At 37.7% G+C, this 25696-nt stretch overlaps 1 protein-coding gene across 11 annotated transcripts in view; it reads right to left on the minus strand.

The window, feature by feature from the left end:
• LOC135717494 (apoptosis-resistant E3 ubiquitin protein ligase 1) overlaps positions 1-23198 on the minus strand; it is a 75792-nt gene extending 52594 nt beyond the window's left edge. For 3 of the 11 annotated variants that reach the window (XR_010520319.1, XM_065239599.1, XM_065239597.1), the window contains exon 1: positions 22808-23198. Coding sequence is in view for 10 of the 11 variants with exons in the window: in XM_065239599.1 (XP_065095671.1) it covers positions 22808-23042 (235 nt within the window). In the remaining variant the exon portion in view is untranslated. Of the gene's footprint in view, positions 1-4560; positions 4998-7953; positions 8088-22807 lie in introns of those variants that run through there. The other 8 variants (XM_065239607.1, XM_065239605.1, XM_065239606.1 and 5 more) reach the window with 8 other exon arrangements.
• Positions 23199-25696: the final 2498 nt, after the last annotated feature.

Below are 25696 nucleotides of genomic sequence, written 5' to 3' on the forward strand. Positions count from 1 at the left end.
CTCCTGGTCCAGATGGAATTCCGCCAGTGGTGTTCTGCCGTTGCTCCGCTGCCTTAGCAGAACCTTTAGCAGCCATATTTAATGCATCCTTTGAGCAAGAAAAATTCCCAACATTGTGGAAGCAGTCGTATATGTTTCCTGTTTTCAAAGCTGGCAATAAACGAGATATTAAGAACTATCGAGCTATCACCAGTCTTTTGGCAGCGTCCAAACTGTTTGAGATCATCTTGAGCAAATTTGTCCTGAATCGCTCGAAGAACTACATTTCAACTGACCAACATGGATTTATTCCCGGTAGATCGGTAGCTTTTTTTTTTTTTTAAATTCTTTATTTAAGAGATTTTTAGCCTTAGGCTAGTTCATCTCTAAGTAGATCGGTAGCTACTAACCTTTTGTATTTCACCAGTACATGCATCGATGGAAGATAAGGCACAAGTCGACGTCAAATATACTGATCTGAAAGCCGCATTCGACAAAATCGACCAGAAGGTTTTGTTATGCAAGCTTTCCCGACTAGGAGCGTCTGAGCAACTTAGGTCGTGGTTGCGAAATCGATAAAACACCTTCGTAATGCGGTGGTAAACAAAACAGTTTCAGCTTAAAAAAATATTCGCAGCTCACGTTTATTACGATGCAAATAATATTATTTAATTAAATATCGTTTTAAAAAGTGAATTAACTTGAAAGTGCTTGTAGAAGCACGTATCGTAATTGTATTTGATGTGGTTCTGAGAAGTGAAAGCTACACACTTAGGAATTATTATTTTTACACGAGACGTTATTCAGCTTTGACGTAAATCATGGAACGTAAACAAACATGGCATGTAAAACTAAGAGCCCTGAAACTAAAACATATGCAACTCAACAAAAAGTGCGTTTGATTGAATTGTTTTTCTCGTCCTTTTCAACTGATTCTTATGTCAAAAGAGCCGCTTGCATGTGTCGGTCTAAGGGCACTGAAATTTACATGACTTTTTCGTAGTGTGTAGTGAAAACTAGAGAGGGTCTAGTATAAGAGAGGAGTGTACTGGCTGGTTTTGAGCCAAACGAACCGTCAAAGCCAGAGCTAATCGAGCAGCGGCAGTGATGCTAGAAATCACCAAAACAGCAAAAAAAAATGTAATTCAAGCTGATGTATGAAATAATGATGTAATAGCAAAAAGAAGATACAATATAACATCAATGGATGTTATTTTGTTCGCAAAATCGATGTACATCGTACAACGTTATTGTTTTTTTATTGTTTTTATTGTTTATTGAAAAATTCAACTGACAAATACTGTCTAAATGAATAAAACTTAAACTAAATAGTTACGGTCAACGGTACGGAAAAGGCCAAGTAACCGATGACGAAACACGTCAGTTGATACATTGAAGTCGAAGATATAAAAAAAGTTGTTGAATTGCCGGCTGATTGCTCGAATTGGCTCGTGTTGTGTATAATTCCGGCTCCGTGGTTCCAAAAACAGAAAGTCGCGTTGACGAAGAGACCTCTCAGGGGCATACATATTTAGTTGTGACAGCACGCTCACGCACACGCCTGTGCGTCTCTGTCACTTCAAAAACGTAGATGACATCCATGGCCGCTTACGCTTGGCGTGTTAAGTGTAGGTGACAGCATCACAGATCTCATTTTTCAGGAACACCTTCAGCACACCTCGTAAATCAAACCGGAGATACGTCAGACACCGCCACGGCGAGCCAGACGACGGATGGTGGTTATCTCGAAGAATTTGCGTTTGGTTCTGAACATGGCGATGAGTGTGTAAAATATTACGCAACTACATCCTCCCTATTCGCACGCGCCCGAGGATCGGAGGCGAATGCCACTTCGACTTGTTTCGTCTACTTACTACTCTCTGACGACTGTGCTGGGGAAGCAGCATATGCATGTAGGTAATTGGTGGATTTGTTAGTTAATTCGACGCTTTTGGACAATGCTGAACATTTACACGTTTTTCAATAGTTTCTTGTTGAAAATCAACATTCGGAAGCATTGTTATCAATGCGTAGCCATATTTCTGATCGATAGGTGATAAAATTATTGAAATTGGACCAGGGGCAGCTGAGTTATTAACGTTCAAAATCTTTCTTAATTTGTTACATGTTCCTTTTTCGGTTTTCACAAAGTGTATCCCCATATAGAAATCAAAGACGTAGTCCTACGTCAAAATTGCTTATTCAGCTGTTGATCAACTCAAATTGTTTGTTGGGTTACGCACTGGCCATACTCTGTGTTTTCACTGAAGGTGCACTCGAGAATGCTTTCAAGTGTACCTTGAGGGAAAACAAAGAGTGTGGTAATAGTACTAAACTATCAATTTTATGATGGGTTTACTGAATATTCAATTGGGTTTAACGCAAGCATTCTGTATTATAAATTTATGAAAAAGCCCCAAAAGAGCGGTCCATCTCTGCTTCAAACCACGTTGAAGTTTCTAGCATTTTTTCCATATGGCCCTGATGAAAATTTCTATAGCTTTTCTTAAAGGAAATCTTTCAGGAATACGATTTTTCAACCAAACGTCAAATTAAATATTATTAGTTATTTAAGTGATTGATAATCTTATGGCATGATCAAGCAGCTGTTTTGTAGGCAACACTGTATTGTGTAGTGTGACATAGTAGCCATGTTTTTTTTTGCTCTATTCCACGTATCAGAATCACACAATGTTGCCTACAGAGCAGCTGATTGAGCATAATCATAATACACCAGCGACTGGAATCATTAATAACTTTTGTTCCTTACATTTAATCGAAAAGTGATCTTGAGCAAGATTGTAGCTGAAAAAGTGTTCTATAAGCACAGGTAACATTTTTTAAAGTAGAGCTATATGATGAATTTTTAAATAGATATGAACATAAAATTGGTTTTCCCACAGTAATAGCCATGCTAATTTCAAATGGTTTGTGCCAAGTCAGTTTCTTGTCAAATGAGTTCAAAGTTTAGAGGCTATTTAGGACCTGATTTGAAGCCATTTGAGCACTGTGGAAGAAATATTTCAATTTTTGAATCAGTGCAAAACATGCAACCAAAAGTTCGGCATTCCACTATGAATCCCATCTTTCATGTTTCATTAAGCCCAAAGAAACTTCCGTGTTTTTTGCTGCTACACGTAATTAACACAAGATTTGGCGTACATTTATTCGAAATTTCACTTAAATTTGAGCGCGTTTACGCTATTTTATATGCAAGCTTGCAAACAATTAATTTGTTTTTGGATAATTTAGCTAAAATTATACGAGGGAAGATTTTATGTGATGGTTAAATCATTGGCGTAACTAAAGGGGAGCTTCATGGCCCCCGAGGATCAATGTAGTCCCCTCTAGAATTGTTACTATTGGTCATAAAAATTGTTCGCTAAATGAATTAAAAGCATGGCTGATTTTTGCAACAAATGTCACTATGTCCAATGTGATCCTAGGCACTTGATATAACCACCATTGTATGTGGTTTTGAATTCTAAAGTGATTTTCGGTGTCGCATAATGGGTTTTGACACAAGTTAGAAACGGACCACTTCGTTTGGGGTACCCGGAACATGTCCAGAAAGGACTGTCTTCGTTATGAATTCTCAAGTGATTTGAGATGTCACATGATGGGTTTAACACGATTCTAAACTCACGACCCGTATTAACCGGAACATATCTCCGGAACAAGTTGGCCGATTCCAAAAATAATCAATAGCTTTCTGTGGGACCACAATACCTTTCATTTAGCGGTTGTTGCGTCCAATTCGGTCCCGTGGTTGCTGAGAAACACGTTGCCCAAAATTGTTTAACACACACACATACACACATACACACATACACACATACACACATACACACACATACACACATACACACATGCAGACATTTTCTGATCTCGTCGAGCTGAGTCGAATGGTATGCGGATCGAAAGTACTTTTTCCAAGTGATATGTATACCTTTCGCTGTAAGAAAGGTAAAGAGAATGAATTGATGAACGAGCTGTAGTGAGCTAATAAGTAAAACATTACGTGTCTTGGCATTAGAGAAAATATTCGTACGATTTCACTTAGATCGAGGGCTGTTAAGATTATTTTGTTCAGGTTTACCTCGAAATAACGTAACTGTCACTTTTTATCTCTACCGCCAATTTCTCGCAAACGGACATTCAATCACGCAGAGTAACAATTCCATCGGACAATTATCTATCTATTAGTAATGTTGATTTATATTCTTGAGTTGTTGCTTTGCTTACGAGAAATCACTGAAAAGTGACAGTTGTGTTGTATCGAGGTATAACTGAAGGTGCAAAAGTAATGCTGCGGATACACTTGTATGACAATCTATGAACATGACCATTATTTGTATAATAAATTATGAGCAAAGCCAAAACCCTTGTAGCACGCTTGTCACAAATCAATTGTAGAAACTTATATACGACTTATTACAGTGCTACTCGGGAAACCTATACAAGTCTGACCATGGATGTGCTCATAATTTATTGCACAAATAATGCTCATGCTCATAGATGGTAATTCAAAGTGTATCCGCGGTCTATTATTTATTCCAAAGCTGCGAGTTTAATACATACCGGACGATGCAGACACCGAGTGCCGCATTGTAGTAAAGGCAATTGAGTTGATTTCCGCTTCCGGTGACCACATGGTGTTGGCAGGATTTGTATCACTTATTGTTTCAAAAACCCTACCCAAAATCTCGTGTACGATTTAGTCTGACTAGCTTCACTGATTCTTCTCGCTAAGTAACACTTGTAGGTTTTCAAATCGCAGATGGCTGCGATTAGCACTTTGCGCACGACTGTCAATATACAATGGCAACGGGTTGCTGCGGTTCAGTTTGTTGTTCAAACTAACTTCTCGTCGCGTGGCTGTCACCGACATTGTCCAACTACACTGCTCCTATGAATGAGATTTGCTCACACTCTTTACCTGCTTATCACACATGACTTGCATTAGCGACTAGTTTGTTGATGTGCTTACTGGCGTGGTTTCCTGACAAATGAGCCTACTAACGAAAGCGCACCGCGTAACACTTTGCGTGAGCAAACAGGTGCTGGAGTGAGATGCTTCGTTTAGCCGGCAGTAAATTTCTTGGGAGATAACAACATAACATAACGTGGCCATTCAATTAGAACCTGGCAAAATACGTTAAAATACCGATTTGCTTGAGGCAAGTTCATTTGACACAGATTACGACTTTATGGAAGGGGGTTTACACGATCACGATACAGATTAAACCAGTTTGAACCAGTTGACAAAACTTCGTGAAACGAAATATTGCACCGAGATAAGTGTTTGGATGTTTATTATCCGTCTGGATGATATTGGACTTGCGGTTCGCGTGGAGATAATAAAAAGGTTCGTTGGAGGCAAACAACCTCATTGAGAGAACTGTGCCCCAATCGATATTTAAATTTGACCTTCCGAGAAATTCGATCTGTTCATTGCCATCCTCGAGGACAAAAGAATATCCTTTGATAAATGATAGCTGAGAAAAAAAATCCTCTCTTCCATCTTTGTCGGAAAAAGTGTCATCTCAGCAACCCTTGATGTTCACCACCACCACCGCTTTCCGACGAAATCGAACAACAAAGGGCCATTAAAATCATTGCCCTTTTCACTGTGGAGAGTGGTGTCGTCTTGGCATCCGACGACGGCTATCTACCTACTTGGATGGAAGGTGCTGGTGGTGGTGGTGGAACGAAGAACACAGTGTGCGCTGGATTCAAGAATTTTATTCCGTTTTCTTCCATCATCATGTGCTGGAGAACCGATCGCATCGGTTGGGGCGTATTTAGCGAATATTGTTATCATTTATCATTCTGAGCTATCGATGGTGGTATTCGCTAACGACGATAGCATTATGAGTAGCAAGCACGAGCTGATGGTTGAAGCAAACATGTTGTCAAAGATAGGTTCCATTGAAGATGAGGGAAAATTTGGTGTGAGAAAACCAGAAATGTCTTTGTCCGTACCATGGTGATCAGCTTGAAGAGTGTGATTTATGTTTAGCACAATTATATTATAAGTAAAGAACATTTTAAAGTAATTTTAAACGTAGAGTTTTGTTGGTACCGTCAGTCAACAATATGAGAATATAATACAAAAAGTTTCAGGTACAATCAATAATATCAAATAGTATATTTTAAATTGATATCAATTAGTATATTTTAAATTGCTTTAAATGATCTTAAAGTTGTTTTAAACGTTAATATTAATTTATTTGATTATTCAAGATAGTCATCGATGATTTCGTTTAAGTATACAACTTTGTTATCAGTTGCTGTGGATTATAAGTCCACACAGATAGATTGTATAATACCAGGTACACATTGAACAATGTTTAGGTTTAAGTATGAGAGCCGGTGAGAAACACAAATTAAAAAAAAAAGTTATTTGAATGATTTATTTTAAGAGCTTTATATGGTCATTTCTGGTAAAAAAGTTTAATCTACGATAATACCCTGAAGTATCAAAGATAAGAAATATTTCTTTTAAATTTGATAATACTACCTAAAACGTGACCATTTTGGCTAGTCGGTACGGCCACCCTTCAATATGTTTAATCTAGCAGTCGATTGTAAACCAAATTCACTGCGTAAAACAGGAATTACTAGAGTAAATGATGTCACATGTTTTCTCAAGAAATGTACAGGTTAATCATTTCATGATAATCTTATTTCCTTGTTGACGAGGTTGATTCGGGTCTCACAGATTAGTTTTCGAAAGCTTAATACCGTTATAATACTTGGTAGTATTAGTAGCATTGTAATCTTTATGATGTTAGCCTAGTTACAAGTTCATAATGACTAATGCTTAGCAACTTTATTGCTATTCTGTTGAAATGACTCGAGCTGTCGTTAGCCATAAATTAAATAACATTATTATGGCTTCGCTTATCCGAGCAGTAAAACAATTTTATCAGCAAGCAACTGGCTTAGTAGGATTAAAAAATGAACATTTAAACTGTGGTCCAGAAAGACAGGTCTGGCATTTCTCTTTTCGCTCTTGTTTACCCAGACATAGTGTAGACTTTCCCATCGATCATCCATTGTACTACTGATTGATAAATCACCAAACTTTTTGACATCTTCATGTTCCGAGATCCACATTCAATCGCATAAAAAGAAGAAGCGAAAGAATTGACTTTCGTTATCCAAGAAAAACAAAAGTTCTCACTCCATGGTTTGATTTCTGTCTTGCTCTCGCACGCGTTTCGTTTGGTGTTGTTACCCTTCATGCGTGCAAACTCAATTACTGCTGCGCTTGCTGCGATTTTTCCTCTTCCCTTTATGACACAAGAATGGGAACAATTAAAAACACTCACTGCTGCATTTCGATCAATGATCTATAAAATTTTCACTGTGGATGTCACTTGATTGTTCGATTTGCCTAAGTTCAACTCTTTGTTCAATGACCTATGTCAGTGCGTTTGTTTTCCTTCACTTCACTAGAGGATGGTCACTTCACGATAAACTGTCTTGCGAGATGAAACTGTTCCTACACTGAACAGAAATTTACACTAAGCCGATGGAAAATTGACATTTACACACTAAACAACCATGCTGAGGCAATGGAGAAACGCGAATCGCGTAATCCATCCAGCACTGACATCCGTATCAGTGCTGACAAAGGGCGAGGATGAAAATTTCTCTTCACAGCATCCAAGCAGCAGCAGTAGCAACATGAAAAGAATAACCTCATTCTGAAACCCAGGCCAGAACTGAAGAGCTGCGAGTGTATGCGTGTGGTTTTTCGTTTTGCTCACATAACTTTCCCACCGCATAGTAGGCGAAGGAAAAGTCAGTGAATGAAAAACGCACGCTTCTGGGTCGCTTTCTGGCGTCGAGAATGTTATGAAAATCTAGTAAACCACAAAAAAGACTGTTCCCAAGCAACTGTGAACAGAGCTGGGCGAGAGTAGGGGGAGTAATGGGGTTAGTTTGTAATGCAATAGCGAATACACTCACACACAAATGTTCAGTTTTCGGAGGCGGTCTAATCACGGAAGGATCTGTCTTCCGATTTGTGACCCCACTTGCTTTTCGGGGAGGCTTCCGTAGCTGACGAATAGTTGGCGGTGACTGAATGAGAGTGCTGTGAGTTTTCCACTTTTCTACTACTCTGCCGCACCACGGGGCATGCATGATGGACAAGATCAAAGTAACACACGGATGTGTGCACGAGAGAAAAACTGCGAGAGGGAACTGGGAATGTTGTAAAGAGCGAGAGTATTGTTCTGTATGTTTTCGTATGATTTTTCAGTGCACGGTCGGTAAGGGGCTGGGAAAACGGCATTGGGATGTATTGAAGCACGCTGTTTTGAGCGAGGGAAATGACCTAGTTGCGCGATGCTCTTCTCATTATATTTTGAGAGGGAGAAAACTTTACATAGTTACAGCGGTACGTCCCAAGATATCGTTTGTGTTTTTGTGATATGTTATGTATGTGATAAGGGTGTTTGATAACGTTGTATCTGGTTAAAAGTAAACACAATTTAGCTCTGGGGGATGAATGCATATGCAGAAAGATGGAAAAATATGATTCTATCTACAGCGACGATTTGTTACATGTCTTTCAAACTATGCTCTTCTTAAGCAGATACGTTTAATAATATCTTTCATTCACCGATAGTATGGCACAATTTCAAAAAGAATACGTTTGGAAAGGTATTTCCTTATTTTGTAATATATATAAAAAAATATGTACATCGTTTGATATCAAGATACTCTGCATCACGTGGCATAGGTTGTAGTGTTAACGAGGTATAATAAACCTCAATGGGCTTTGAAACTGCTAAATAGATCGATAAATATACTTCAACAAAAATAAATAGGCCCTGTTAGGGGTGATGCACATGTTATGTTACAAGCAATGCATTAGGTACACTTTTCACCAAACATACACAAAAAGAAAATGCCTAAGTTCCTTAGTTAGCAAGGTAATAGGGAGAAACACACTCCTCACTTAGGACAAAACAAAATCAGGGTTGCTTCCATTCACTTGCTATAAAAAAATGATTTTCTGGATTTTGAAATCATTAGATGTTATAACGATATTTTGTGTATGTTAGATACAAAAAGAGGATGAAAGTCAAGTGTTTGACTCATAAAACCTGTAAATTTTGCTACCAGAGTGTTACAATAAGCGATTTTATGATTCGTGAGCGTTCACTCAGAGTAAGCGCTCGCGAGTCGTAAAATTACTGATTGTGGCTATCTGAAAGCGAATTTAACAGGTTTCATGTGTCAAACACTTGCATTTCAACCTCTTCTTGTATCTAACGAGTACAAAATATGATTTTAACATCTAATGATTTCAAAATTCAGAAAATAATGTTTTTATAGCAAGTGAGTGGAAGCAAGCCTGAACAAAATAACAACTTTTGATTTTAAGGGCTATTACAGTAATGTGTCTTAAAAATGAGCCGACATAACCCCAGCAACACACATGTTCTATAACAGTTTATATAACCTTTGTATGAATGGTTTTGGTGTTATATGAGTTTACTCAACATAATTATATGAATTTGTGTTACTTGGGAATTACATTTTTACTAAGTGGTATTATTGGCTTACAGTGCTCCACAAAGTTGTTCGACATTAATTTCTGTAAAGACTATTTAAAAAAAAGTTTATTCAAAAAAGATATGGATATTTATCTTAATATGTTAGTGCAACTTAAATAAACTTATAATCGAAGTATCAGGAGAAAATCACATAAAATCTTTGCCCAAGGTAAACCAGCTGATGGCTGAAAGCTAAAAAACTAAAAATCTCAAAATCGCAATATCTCGTACAACTCTCGATGGATGATTTTGACTAGTTTCTGACTTGGGCCGAATCCCATCATGCTATGTCTAGTGCTACTGCTCTAGAACTACTCATAACTTCCACTTCTTTGTCAGGAGTTCACTGAACATGACTTAATGTGTATTGTACTCGTCCAAAGCTCACTGGACTCTTCCAAAGCTCTTTGGATGTCTTTGACGTCTTATGAATATCTCTAAAGATTTAAGATCCTTTCTGCAGCAGATTTAAGTTCATTTGATTTTGTTGAAGCTATATTTAGTTCCCCGAATCACTCAAAAGTTCTCTAAACTTCATAGCTTCTTATTTTCGTCTCCCTGCTCATATATATAGACCAGAATCAGAAGTTCTCTGAGAAGTTGAGAGAACATCATAAATACATCGGGAACTTCCGAGATGTTTAAGAGAAGTTTTAGAAAAACAGAAGTCCAACGAACCTCAGAGAAGTTTATCAAAACTTCAGAGAAGTTAAGGGGAGCCTCAGATAGACTTTGGGTAAGATGTTAAAGGGAACCTCAAGGAACTTTAGAGAAGATCAGATAAGACTAAAAGCTCTTTGAAGAAGCTTTAGAGATCTTTAAGAGGAAATCTTATCGAAGTTTTAACAATCTTTTATAAAATCAGTAAACTCCAGAATTCATTGGGTGAACCAACAAGCATTTAAAAAAAATTACAACAACAAAATTTATTTTCTCTACAACTTTGTCTCAAACGTCATTTCGATCCGTGCAACCATTTTATGAACACAAAATGACGCCGTTTTTAAAATTTTATGAGATTTAAAATGGCTGTATTTTAGCAAAAATGTGAATCATTGCCCATAAAAAACAATGATACAAAGATTAATGCAAATCGGAAAAGATCAAGTTCTTCAATTCATCATTTGGCGTTAAGCCGCTATATGCATTAGAGTGCTTCATTTTGAAAAAAGTGTTTGATTTCTAATAAGTCATCCTTCAGTTTGATTCATAACCTCCAAATATGCAAACAAATTATAAATATTGATAGAGGTTTTGAGGTCGCGTAAATGGTTTGAAGTTTATTTGGAGATGGAAAATTATTGAATTGCACTTACTTCACTCTAACTTTGGGCCTGGTTGTTCAAACGTTATGGTTATCATGACAATGTGTAATAGACAGATGCAAAATTTGACTTTTTCGCTCCACAGTGCTTAAATGGTTTCAAATCGGGTCCTGATTAGCCTCCCAAAGTTACAACTCATTTGGTTAGAAACAGACTTCGCACAAGCCATTTGAAGTTTGCATGTAAATTACTATGGGAAATCTCAACTTTTTGTTAATTGCCTTCTAGTCTTTTTCCATATTGAGCTGCGAAACAGTTCGAAAGCCATTCTTATAGAAAATTTTCTTAGCTACAACTTTGCTGAAGATTGTTTCTATGTAAATCGAGACAGGAAAAAGTTATTAATTATTTAAGAGATTGGTAAACTTATGACATGATCAAGCAGCTGCTCTGTAGGCAACACTGTATTTTGCAGTGTGACATAGTAGCCATGATTTTTGTGTCCTATTCAACGCCCCAGAAACACCAATGTTGCCTGCTGAGCAGTTGATTGAGCATGATCATAAGACATCAGCGCATTGAACCATTGATAACTTTCGATCCTTGCATTTAATCAAAAAGTGGTCTTGAGCAAAGTTGTAGCTGAGAAAATTTCCTACAAGCAAATTTGAAAGCTTTTGAAGCAGACCGATATGGTGAATTATTAGATAGACACGAACAAAAATCTTGGTTTTACCATAGTAATTCCCATACAAACTTCAAATGGTTTGTGCCATCTCAGTTTCTCACCAAATGGGTTCAAATTATGAGAGGTTAGTCAGGATCCAATTTGGAATTGTTTAAGTATTGTGGAGCGAAAATTTCAAATTTTGTATCACTCTAATGTGTAACAAGCCTGTTGTTGTTGTGATGAAGTTGGTGTTGTTGTCTGGTACATACTCATGCATACTCTGGTATATCTTTTTTGAAATGCTGCCAAAGTAGTCATAACAACAACTAGCTTGTTGATCATTGTCATGGCATCATCATATTTTTGACGTACGATGTCGTCTTTCGGCAAAATATGGGGGGTGAAATTTCAGAAAACCAAAAACGACCGCGTTACGAAAAGTGGTCAGGTTTTGACCACTGGTAACTCTGTCAATAGCCGATGGATTTTTATTCTAAACAAGCCAATCGATTGGAAATGTTTATACGAATTTAAAATGAACACTTTATCAATTTTCAATAGGTCACTATTGAAAATTACACAAATGTCGAACTGTTGCAATGGAGATCGAACTTATCATCGATTACCTGCAAAAAGCGCTTTCCCTAGCACAGATTTCAAAATCTAACTGCATCCGGTCTCGCCGAACGGTGCTTTTTTGTGATTATTTATTTATTATTTATTATTTACTCGTCTTCGTATAAAAACGCACAGACAGCTTTATTCCTTAATCTAGAGCTAATCCTATTTTTAAAAACGTTTTTAGATACATTTAAATCGTAGTTGTCACGATACTCGTTAAATCGCTGGCAACAAACATCAAGTGGATTATTTTGCCCGTAAAGTGTACGATGTTGAGGAATACGGAGAAGATCATTCTGGCGTGTCTGTCTAACCGGAGCATTGAAATTAAGTTTGCCAAGAAGTTCAGCATAACTACGCCTTCCTGGCACGTCGGTAGCATTGGTACTCAGCACGGAAAACAAGATCGACGAAAAAAAACAAACCAAAGAAAAAAAAAAGAAGTTCAGCACAATCAAGATTGTTGTTCAGAATGTCAAATATGAACAGCCGTTGCAGAAGTATCCTCCTATCCGCCAATGTGTAAACGTTAATCAAAACACAGCGATTCTCGTATGGGGGAGAACAACCGGGATATTCCAGGGTAACAGTCGTAGAGTGTTTCTAACAAAGTTCGCTGAATCTTTTCAATGCGAAAGCAAAGCGTGACATGATAAACTGCCCATATTAGAATGCCATATTCCAGTATGCTTCGCACCAGAGAACCATATAATGATATAAGGCAATAGACATCCTCGAACTGTTGCGTGTTGCGTTTGATACATCCAAGTATCGCGTAGGCTTTGGCGGTTCTTGCTGCTATGTGATTGGGAAATGTCAGCTTGCTGTCAAGAATTACACCCACATTCTTGATTGATGACACCCGGTTAACATTTGAAGAAAACATCATGTACTCGAAAATTGCAGTTGTCCTCGATCTGTTGAATGAAAAAGAGTCGATGTCCAATTGGAGAGCACAGCAATCCACCATAGAGGTGATTATACGAAAGAATTTCAGGCCATCAGCGAACATATACTTCGGTGATTTGATGAGTAAGCAAAGATCGTTCACAAACAGTACGAAAAGTAGTGGTCCTAAGTGACTCCCTTGCGGCACCCCGGAAGTAATAGAGAACATTTCAGAGCAGGATCACCCAAGGCACACAAAAGCACTGCGGTCAGATAAGTATGATTCAATCCACCGAGTAAGTCACTCCAGGAATCCCATACGTTTGAGTTTTTCCACAGCCAATGCGTGTGGGACTTTGTCGAATGCTTTGGAGAAGTCAACATATACTGCATCGACATTTCCAGACTATTCACGAGCGAATTGACGTAGCACATTAAGTTGGTTGTTGTGAACCGCTTCTTTACGAATCCGTGTTGAATCTATGATATCACATGATGAACGTTACGGTACAGCGAATCATGGATAAGACTTTCCAAAACTTTGGGAAAGCAATTCAAGTGATAGCTGCAGTCTTTCATTCACTAGGAAAAATGCCCTCCGCTAACGATCTACTGAAAAGCATACTTGCAGGTAAGGCAACTAACTCCGCACGTAATTGTGTTGTTGTCTTCCGCGTGGTCAGAATTTGCCTTTTATGTTGCGTATCTCTTTTGCTGTAGCAGCGCCTCTGGTGGAAAACAGGTGAAACTGCCGATGAGGCGTCGTAGCGTCGTTTTAGGCTTGTGTGGTCTCTCAAGCGAACCCCACACGTATCAATATATCGATGCGAAGGGGAATTATTGAGAATAATATTGAAGATGTGAATACAGAAATATTGCCAATATCGATGTATTGACGTCAAACTAGAATGTATTGACAATACGATTATTATCAATAAAAGCAATCGTGTATGGTCCACTTTGCCCTTTAGAGAAATATTTCTCTGATGACTGTGTTGGGGAAGCAGCATATGCATGTACGTAATTGGTGAATTTGTTAGTTATTTCGAAGCTTTTGGACAATGCGTGAAATTAAACACGTTTTGAATAGTTTCTTGTTGAAAATCAATTGTTATTGATGCGTAGAAATATTTCTGATCGATTGGTGATAAAATTATTGAAATTGGTTCAGGGACAGCTGAGTTATCAACGTTCAAAATCTTTCATAATTTCGTTACACGTTCCATTTTCGCTTTTCACTAAGTGTACTCCCATTTAGAAATCACAGGCGTAGTCCTACGTTAAAATATGACAAAACCAAGGGGTAGTCTCAGTGTGCCTGAAGTGTGCCGGCAATGCCATGAGCGCGGTGACTTTGTTTGGCATGTTTGGCAATCCAGTATTTTGACAGCTCAAATGTTTTTTTTTGCTTGTTGCCATCTGAGAGCGAGAGGATAATATCGGAAATACACCGGTCGGGATCGAGATACGGAAATGGAATAATTTTTGTATGCTGTGGAGGTGCCGTGGAGCGAAAAATAACAGCCAAGTATCACGACAAGAAGCTGTGGATGGATCGTTATTTCGGTAGGTACTTTACATTATTGATTACGGACTACTCTACAGGGAAACAACGGACATAGGACAGGCGAGAGGAACTGTGGATGAGTTATTAGATCTGGGTTACTGCCTCCGGGGAAATATTTGCCCATGATTAGAGCATTTAACTTTCTTGGAGGAGCAATTTTTACGTATCAAAAATTGTCCTGTTTGGAAAGTTAGGTTGTAAGTTTAGTGTTGTTATGCATGCGATGATGATGATTTTCAGTGCAGGCGATTCCCCCGGTGGCCAGAATGTGCCTAGTGTGGTATACTGTTCTGCTTCAGACAGGCATTATGATGAACGCGAAAGCTGGGTTTAGACAGGACAAGTCAATTGATCAAGTCAGTTGAATTCAACTGACTTGAACGCGAATTGAACGTGTAAACCATGCCATTCAACTGACTTGATCAACTCACTTGAATTGAAAAAAGGTGAAACAAGGTTCAACTTTTCAATCCAATTGAATTCAACTTAGTTGATCTTTTGACTTGCCTTAGACAGCATAACTGTGTTTCTGGAAATCTAACTCGGTTTTTGGGGAATGCATGGACGGACTATGCGAAAATTAATGATTACGGTTTCCAAAAGTTGGATTGTGTCAACAACAACCAAATTTTGAAACAAATCCAGACGGAAATATAGTGCAGTGTTGCCAGTTGCTTCAAAATCATAGAAAATGTAAGCATGAGTGCCAAACAGTGCCAATGAATGTGCCCAGGTGTGCCCAAATCTGTTTTAGGTACACTGTGCGGAGTGAACATTGGATAAAATTTATTTTAAGCAACAACCCCTCTCATTACAAAATATGGGCGCAAAAATGTATGTTCGTCAACCAAGAAGAAATTCTGAGCCCGTCTCTTCTAATTAGAAAGCACTTTCCTGTCATTAATTCCAACCGAGAGTTACTTTTGAGGTTTTCATTGAGTTTCGGTGGAATGAGCCTCTCAAGAAGTTGTGCCATTTGGGATTTTTTTTTACGATCGGGTAAAGTAGGCTGATGGTTCTCGTTATTCTGTAGAATTTTGGGTGCATGCAGAATATAATAAAATAAAAATAATTAGTGTGGTAAATTTTCCCGGTAATTTTAAGTTTTGAAACATCTCATTCATCAAAAATCCGTAATTCGAGAACAAAGAATCATAAAAACAATAGTTTATCTCAGCAATGCAATTGAATTTACAAAATGATTTCCACGAAAATTTTCACGATTCAAGGAAATTACAGGAAATTTCTTTGATGAAATTTATTTGAAATCCCTGTGATGAATTTTTTTTTATTATAGTCACTTTAACACTCTTGGGTCATTCGTGACTTGTCCGGGGTGAGATTTGAACTCGTGACTTTGGCGTGAGAGGTATGGATGTTTACCACTACGCCGGGGTCGCCCCCAAAATTTATTTAAAAAATATATACTGATTTGAAAATTTCTAATCTTATGGTGAAAATCTTAGAGTGGTATCTCATACCATTTTTGAGTTATGACCGTTAAACTAACGCACCACCATAAGAAACCATGAGAATTATCGTGTCCCTGTTTGTTTGGTCGATAGGTAGCCGATTTGTCACGCACTGTGTGCGAAAATAAACTTTATTTATATGTACCCTATATAGGAAATGGGGCCTCCCTTAGCTCAGTCGGTAAAGGCGGAGCTACAAAGCAAGACCATACTGGAGGTTGCTGGGTTCGATTCTTGGCCCGGTCTAATAATTTTTCGGGTCGGACTTCCCTGGGCATAGAGTATGATTGTACTTGCCACACAATTATACCAATGCAAAAATAGTAAAGGCATCGTAAGCTTTCAATTAACAACTGTGGAAGTGCATCTTGAACACTAAGTTGAGAGGACGCAATAACGCAATTGCGGTAAGCAACAGACTTGAAATGCGAAGAAGAAGAAGTAGTATATAGAAAGTGGGAGCGAAATTTATCAATTTTTTTTAATGAATTTTGGTACTCTGAAACTATTAAAGTAAATTAAATCAAATCCTTTCAACAATTAAAAAATCGCCATCTGAACCAACCTCGACTCTTTTAAAAAGCAGATTCTATTTAAAATTATTAGATTAACAGACTAACAATATCATGCAAATAATCTTTTATTTGCTAGGATTGCAATGGATAATGGCAATGCCCAAAGTCGCATTACAATATATAAATCGAACTAAAAGGCCTAATCGGTGGTACCACGCGTCCCCGCGTTTGTTTACTTTTACACGTTCACGAATCGAACATTCTTCACCAACCATGGCCACCTGTTTTGCATTTGGAAAGAAAAACAAACGATTCACCGAGGCAAAGCTGCTGATTCACACACCTCCTCCTCCGAGTCCCGCCTTGCCCGGTTTTCCCGCCCCATTCAAACTAGGTGTGCGTGTTTTCACACAAACTTGTTGAAATTCGCTACCTCGATCTAGTTCGAAAATTTCAACAAATTTGTTTATTATTGCTAGTTTCTCGCGAGCTTTTCCACCTCTCAACCACAGTCACTATCGTTTAGATCCATCGTCACCAGACCATCGTCGCCGTAGTTGTTTTCCGAGGGAAGGATGAAGCAAAACTGTAAACTGAGCAACCTTTCGTGACTGCAGTTTTCTTTTTCTCTAACCATTGCCTGCTTTGATGTGCAAAATCCGAAACTGCTGCTTTTGGTAGGTAAAACTTGGTGGATCAAAGTGTGCTCTGACGGGAAAAGTCACGCGAAATCGATCCCTATCTATGGCATATTTCTATTTGAGCCGCCTCCACACGGGCTTTGAGTGTCATCATAATCAGTTGTTTTATCGCTTCTGTCGATACCGGTATGAATATGTCATCGTATGTTTTCTTGCGCTCGTCTACCGAAGGTTGCTTTCTTTTAACGAGAACCTCGGAAAGTCATAAATTGAGGAGTTATTCTTTTATATCCCACCGTTGAAGATGGGGTTTGAAGTAGGAACCTTGCCATGTCGAACTGTCTAGCCCGCCATCGTTGACGGTAGGTTTGAAACACAGAACATTCGGTGAAATATTGACAGTAGGGTAGCTAGCGGACGGTATGTAAACAAATATACCAACAACGATCCGGGAAACGATTCGCTTGTGTTGGGACTTGCGCATAGCGTGGAAACGCTGGTGATGGGGGAGTATCGTTATCGATGGTTGAATTTGATGTAATTGTTCTTAAAAATATTGAACTGAATGCAATATGTTAATATATTGAGGACATTTGAATTTGGAACTAATTCGTTCTTGTAGTTAGTTCTTCATACATCAACATATTGATGGTAAAGCAGTTCTTTCTCCAGAAAAAGAATGATCGTAAAATCGTGAATTTCTATTTTAGACTAGGGAGTTGAAACGTGTTGTATGTTGTTTTCGTGATAAAATTACATAGTCTGAACATGGTATTAGAAACTTGTCACATGTTTACAAAACAGTTATTATATATACCATGATTTTCGCTGTAATTATCCGCTGTTGCCAGTAAATAAATGATGAATTACTTAATTCTTCCGACTTGATTCATAGCATGAGTCTGTGCTTAAAATGGTTAAAATTGATGAAAGTTTAGAGGTCACGCAAATGGTTTTAAATTTGTATGATAATTAATATGAAAGCATTTTGAATTTCACTTACTTCGCTCTAACATTGGTTCTAGTTGTTCAAACGATCAAAACGTAAGAGGTTGTATCCAAGACACGACCGTAGATTTGATGTAGGATTACGTGGTATCAATAGTCGGCGACTGTGTTAGGGAAACCACTTTTCCCATCACGGAAACGCCTCATTTTCTGATGACAAAATTACGCATTTTTGTGCACAAAACGCACGGAATTTTTGGTTTTTTAATAGATAATAAATATCGATAACTGATTGGAGGAATTTCTAGCTAAATTTTTTTAATCGAGAGATATTCGCGATCAATCATATAAATTCGGGTGTTTTTTTTGTTTTTTTTTTATAGCGTCCTATTAGCGTTAATATTGGATATCAGGATCAAGATCATTGCCTCATTGTGTATCCAGATCCACATTTGCAACAGCTGGACATGCTAAAGTACCCCCGGAGAAGTGTTCAGTCTCCAACTTGATGATATGATGATGATGATGATGATATGAAACTACCATTCACTGTAGCGAAGCAACTGTCAGTACACTGTGGACTACCCTTGCTGTTCAACTTGATCATGTTTAATAACCTCTAATTGTACTCAACCAACCATTGTATGAATGGCCAAAAACGGTTTTGTGAATCCGTGGGCAACATCGCCCACGTACATCCACAGAATACATGAAAATCTCCTTCGAACAACAATATCATACAACCGGTCAAAAAACAGGGCTTACAACAGACGGATGTCCCAATGAGTGGGGAGAAGAGCCCGCCTTCTATTCACGAAATGTTAAATACATGGTGTTGGAATTTCCACTCTCGTCATCCATTTGAAGTTAAGAGAAAAATCTGGAATTGAACTCGCGACTTTCTACTTGGAAAGCGGAAACGGTAACCACTATGCTACCAATTTCGTCTTGTTGTTAGCCTAAAATAGTGTTGTGGAATAATGAATGAATACGCCTTTTGTAGAGCATTTACAAAGCATGCAATTAGAACATGGACGCATAGTGGTATAAGAGCTATTATGCTGACTCTATTCACATATATTGTAAAGCAATGCAATGGAATCTAATTATGGAGCTAGAAAACAATTATTAGATGTCTAATAAAGCATGTTATTAAATCAATTGAAAACAGTTGAATTAAAGCGTCAATGTTTGTGTAAATTACACTCATTCAGTTTGTTATAAGATCAAACTTCTGGTGTTGAATCAGGAGAACAGTCAACGTTTATATAGCTTTTAATAAGTAAATTAATCAGATCAGAGCAAACAGCGGAATAAATTATCTGATTAATAATCTGTCGATCTCAAGAGTTTTTATTTCTAGTGTTTCTGATTATTTGACAAGGTCATGTGGTATTCGGTCAGGGCGAGAATTTGTATGTACCACTTCAATACTGGTACGCATTTGTTCAACACGGATGAGGCTGGCGAGCTGTATGTTGTTTGGAACGAGGGTGACGTGCTTGGCATAGATGGCCCTCAGCGGCTTACGACGAGCAACTGAATCCGATCAGTAGCGGTGTGGTTTCATCTTCCTTCTTTGGTGAATCGAGGGCTTTTGAGGGCAGCCTTGATAGCTAGCTCCGAATCCGATTTCCAAAATCCGATTTCCAAAATGAGACAAATGACTCATGATTTCATGAACAAAGCGTATTTTCATGTTATGAAAATACACCATGAATAATATTCATGATATCATGAGCAACTTTTGCGTAACGCAGTAAACATTCCCAAAATCATGAATCATCCGAGTTGAAATCTAAATTTATGGGTTTAACTTTTAACCAAAAAATGCAAAAAGAATAAAATAAAGCTTCAGACTGGATTCGAACCTAGAACCTTGAGATCATTAAACCCATTCTACGACCACTAGTCTATCAGTAATTGTATAAGATGGAAGACAAAAGGCGTATAACAGATACCTATGTAGTGCGGTTTATGAACACGGTTTGCCAAGTAGGTGCAACGCTTGTAGAGGTCTTGATTCGACTGCATTATGAAACCATGAATTTCCATTCCGAAATCATGAATCATTGTTACGATTTCATGGGATGGCAAGTTTTTTCATATCATGATTTTTTATTCATGAAAATGGAATCCGATTTGTTTCCGTGTTAGTTTGATTTTGAAAGCTGTGTTAGGGAAAGCGCTTTTTGCAGGCAATCGGTGATAATTTTGATCACCATTGCAACAGTTGGACGTTTATGTACTTTTCAATAGTAACCTATTGAAAATTGATAAAATGCTCATTTTAGCAGATTCGTAGAAAAATTTCCAATCGATTGGTTTGTTTAGAATTGAAATCCATCTGCTATTGACAAAGTTATCAGTGGTTAAAACCTGACCACTTTTCGTAACGCGGTCGAATTTGGTTTTTTGAAATTGCACCCCCAATATGTTGCAGAAAGACGTAATCCTACGTCAAAAATTGTTATTGAGTTAGTGCCCACCCTGTCTTTTATAACTACGGTCCTATGGTCTACCTATGGTCCCATGCAGTGCACAAATACAACCAGTGATAATTGACGAATCAACTTTATATCCTGTGGAGAACAGGAGAACTATGAAAGTGATAATAATTTAAATTTTTTCCACGGGAAGATATAAGAGTGCAATCTAAAAATGCTTTTATTGCAAATGAAGCATTTTAAAAAAAATCTGGTTACTGAGGTAGAAAAGATGAAATCTGCTATGTTAGTAGAAAATTCAAGGGTTACTCAATAGTATATGCCTATACAGTCATTCCATAGCAAAAGAATATAGTGGTTCTCAGAATTTGGTAAAAAAATTAGTTTTGTTCCTTATCGCAAAATATTAGACCCTTTTTTATATTGGCATTAGGGTGACCATTTCCATGTTAGGGTCCAAATAATTGATTATGAATGTTATGGTTCACGGATAGAAATCTCATTGTACCTTTTGGCAAATTTCTATTGCTGATTATTTATAAAATGTATAAGTCAACTAATTAGCAGACGCCTTGCAAAAGTTAATGAAGATCATGTGTCAAATGAAATGTATATGTGGTCACACACACATTTTATGCATTCTTATAGGACCTATGCGGTCTGTCTTATGGAATGTTTAAGGTTGATGTTTTGGCAAAAATCTGTAAGTGAAACACATGAATAAAATAATTGATTTTTGTTTCGTGTAATCTATGGTCAGAAATTGAAATAAGTATAGATAATGTGACCTTGACGCTATAAATCAATGGAGACGCATGGTAGTCTAGTCGCATAGGAGTATTGAGCGAAAACCTAAAACTTGGTGACTTCAAAATATATACAGGAGAAATGGATGTAATGTAGAACTAAATGCCCCTAATTTGGGCCCATACATAAATTCAGCAATCGTCTAAATTTTCAATAGCGACCAAAAATATCCATTAGTATTTTAAGCCCATTTTTAGCGATGGGCCCAATCTTAGATCCATAGGCCAACATTAGATCCATTTCCCCTAACTCAATAACGAAAAAAAAAACAAATAACTGATTTTTTAATATGCCTAAATTTTCTATGAAAAATATATCAACATATTGCACACCATGAAAAAAATACTATCAATTATATTCAATACAAAATATATATATTTATTCATTATATTTTTCCTAAAAAGTATTTTCAACTACCTTTCATTTGATATTTAGATTTTTTAAATCCAGTGGTTTAAAAGTTACGAGTTAAAAAAAATTGGAAGAAATAGATTTTTTGGACTACTTTAACATGGAAAGGTGACCATGACGGGCCTAATATTTGCAATAAGGAACAAAACTAATAGCAAACAGGGTCCAATAGCTGTATAGACATATACTATTGATTAGCCCTTGAATTTTCTACTAACGTAGCAGTTACCAGATTTTATTAAAATAATTTGAACGCAAAATTAATACAGTTTAAAACTGTAGTTGTATATCTCACCGTGAAAAATTTAGAAATTATCATCACTTTCATAGTTCTTCTATTTTCCACGAGGAATAACCCTGATTTGGCAATCTTTATTCGAATGCTTGTTTCGACAAGCTTCAATAGATATTTTTATGCCAAGGTTTAATTACAGGATAATTCAAACCGATATGATCCAGACAAAACAAATAACTTAATACTTGTGAAATTTTCGTTGGTTGCTTTTGATCATGCAGGCTTATTGGGATTTTTTCAATTTATGTTCAAGATGTGAATTGTAACAGATCTGTTTATATTTTAATTGCTCGTTTAAAATTACCACTTTTAAGCTAATAGCATGAATACATAAAGTCCTACAAGTGTGATAACCTGTTTGTAGAAGGCAAAATTTCACTGATGTCTTTTACCGAATAATACGAGACAATGAAAGCACATTAAAACATTGTTCACAAGGATTAAACTATTTATTTTGGGAACATAATTCTCCACCATGAGCAAGTCAATCGAACGCTTCCACAGCAAGCGATTCCTGCCAAAAGATGCTTCCCTTTTAATTGAATTATTCCGGCCACAATTTTTGCCACACAAGCTGTTGAAATTGAAGCAAGAGGCGAGTATTTCAACTAGTTTCAGCTAAATCGCTGCTCCCTGCATCCCCGCTGGGATGAATGGTGAACCTAAGGCAGTTAACAAATGGTGCAAGGACACGGAAACTCACCTCTGTCACGGAAGAGCTGTCTGTATTTGCCTAATTGGTTCTGCTCGAGCCATTCGTCGACGAGGCTGCCGGAGCTGGTGCGGTGGAGCGGCTGATACCCGTACAGGATCTCGTAATCGGTCGAATTTTCGATGAACCACTCACTCCACACGCACAGGACCAGCTTGGCCAGGGAAATAGTGAAAGTCAAACTCAGCAATACGGCCAGTAGAATCTTGACACATCGGACAATCATTGCACTATCCTGAGCACAGCACACTTTCGCAACAACACTTCAAGACGCGATTTGCAAAAAATCCTGATGGTTTGCCATTTTGGTCTCACTTTGCCGTGTCTTCTGCCGTAGCTCGCTCGCACCTCTTTCGTAAAACGATGTCGACTCTTGTATGGCCAACTAGTTATTCTAGCAGCATGGCTTGAGCGATGACGATGATGATGATGATGATAGGGGGTGTAAATATGGTGTCATACAATCGTGAACGGCATAGTCTGTGCGAGGGAGCTCACCCACTGGATGGAAACGAAAACATAAACGCATCTGTGTGCGAGCGAGAGTCGGTAGGGATGTAGAAGGATACTATCGAGTGAGTGAGAGAAAGAGAACGAGCGACTGATAGAAGCACGTGTTGTGAAGAGAATAGAACACACCGAGACGCTGACTAGCAGTCAGCTGTGTGATTGTTGGGAGAAGAGAGCGTTTTGCGAGAGGAAAATGTGAGTGCCAGTTGCCAGTGAGAGTGGGTGGGTGGTGAAATAATTTCATACCACCATGAGTATTTTTGTAGCTTTTGTCGAGCTTTTGATGCGGATAACTAGGACGCCATCTTTTTCTCAGATGTTTGCACTACCGTGCGCTTTATGGAGAAGCTGGGTTGGTAATCATTTCAACATGTGGCAGAACAACATTAATAGAAAATATTCAGTATCGCTGAAACACCTACCGAACGAAATCTTACTTGCCACTCTTGGAGGCTAGTTTAACAATGTTCTATCGGGGGTCATTTTTCCAAACCTTTTTTGGGCTTCTATTGGAAGATTGCCGCAAAAGCTCAACGCAGATGTCGCCACTGCATGATGATGATAGTGTTGACTAAGAGATGAACTAGCCTCAGGCTAAAAATCTCTAAAATAAAGACAAAAAAAAAAAAAAAAAAGATAGTGTTGACAGACTGCATATAAAATTCTTGAAAATTAGCATTAAATCATAATTTTCATCAAGCCTGCGAGCCGGTGCCGGTGGTGTAGAGGTAAGCGTGACTGCTTTCTAACACCCCGATGGGTCTGGGTTCAATCCCAGCCGAGGTCGGTGAGGTCGGGATTTTTCTGAGGCATAAAAATCTCTGGTCACGTCTTCCTTCGGAAAGGAAGTAAAGCCGTTGGTCCCGGCCCATGTGTGTTGAATGGGTGCGATATCCTACGTAGGTGTGGAAAGCTGCCTTCCTGCACATTCGATTGCCGTCAATGGATGGCAATCGATGTCCGTCGGTGATTGGCACTAGATTGCGGAACAGAGACCGACGTTAAATAAAGGAAAGAATAAAAAAGAATCAAGCCTGCGTGAAATCCTTCCAATATAACATTCGAATTGAAGAAGAAAACGTTTTTACGATCAGACTGATGTGCATCTTTGACTTTTCCAGGTAAACTTTTATAAGATATATTCATTTCATTTCACGGCTCCATCAATGCTGCATCGTGAATATGATGGTAAACAGAAGTAAATTGCTCAATTACTCAAAATAAAGATGATTTGCCATCTTGTTATCACTTTGAAGACCATCTAGCACCATTTTATAGTATGGTGCGTGTTGAGTAAATCAAGTTCCGGTGCGTTTTCCGTCGAAAATTGTGAGTATCAATATGTTTGCTTAAAAAAGGCCAAAATGAACATTTATTGAATATTGGCGTCGTATACAACTAATTCCTAAGTAAATTCACTTAATTTCCACTTTCATCTTAGTGCAAATCGCACATATTTACCATTTTCTGAAAAATGCAGCTGCGCAGGAGGTAACCTCTCCCTGTTGGTGCAAACTTGTTATGCATAATTTTCCATGAAAACATCTCCGATCCATGTCGAAATAATAACAGTTAGTTTGCAAACACGTTTTCTTACACGATTTAAGCAAAATTTTCCACGGGAAATTATTAGTTTAGCCCCAAAAAGCGTCTGTTTTACTTGGAAAATTTGGAAACTATCCTCCTTCTAGTAGTTCTCACTTCAAAATGTAGGTGGCGAAAGCTTGGAAAAGTTTCACTGCAAGACGCCAATGGTCGAGAGAGTTAATTTTTTACACGTGTTTTACTCTAAAAAACAAAAGAAAAAGATTAATATTATTTTAGACCACCTAAAGAACATTTCGATACTAGCCTCATATGAAAGAGGTGAGCCTAAGCTGGGTGTTTCAACTATACTGATTTGTTTTATAATAAGGTTTCCGTTTAAAGGCTCCGTAAATGAAAAAGCTTGAAAACATGTTTGAAATTTCAGTATGTAAAAAAGTATATGCACTCCTAGTTAACTATCAAATTTTATTCCATTAAATTTTCGAAATCCGAATTAAATCATTTTAAACTTGCCATTTTAAATAATAATCAAAATAATTAATCGATTGAAAATTTGTAGGCGTATCTACTTTTATTACAAACTGTATAGGAATATCATAAAATAATATTTAAATCGTAAATTTCGCTTAAGCACCATGTAAAGTAATAACGTACACACTTAGAAAAAAATAATGTAAATTTTGATGCTCTGAGAGTGACATATACACGCAAACCAAAAATCTATTACAATAAATGTTAGTTCCGTTTCCTATCATCCTCTGTTCATGAACATCGCAACGAATGTTAGGAATTGACCATGCAAGCGATGTAATGGTTTTTTGT

Source organism: Ochlerotatus camptorhynchus, unplaced genomic scaffold (assembly GCF_037179485.1).
Source record: "Ochlerotatus camptorhynchus isolate MF236.1 unplaced genomic scaffold, CSIRO-AGI_Acam_v1.1 ptg000057l, whole genome shotgun sequence".
NCBI classification, from domain to species: Eukaryota; Metazoa; Arthropoda; class Insecta; order Diptera; family Culicidae; genus Ochlerotatus; species Ochlerotatus camptorhynchus.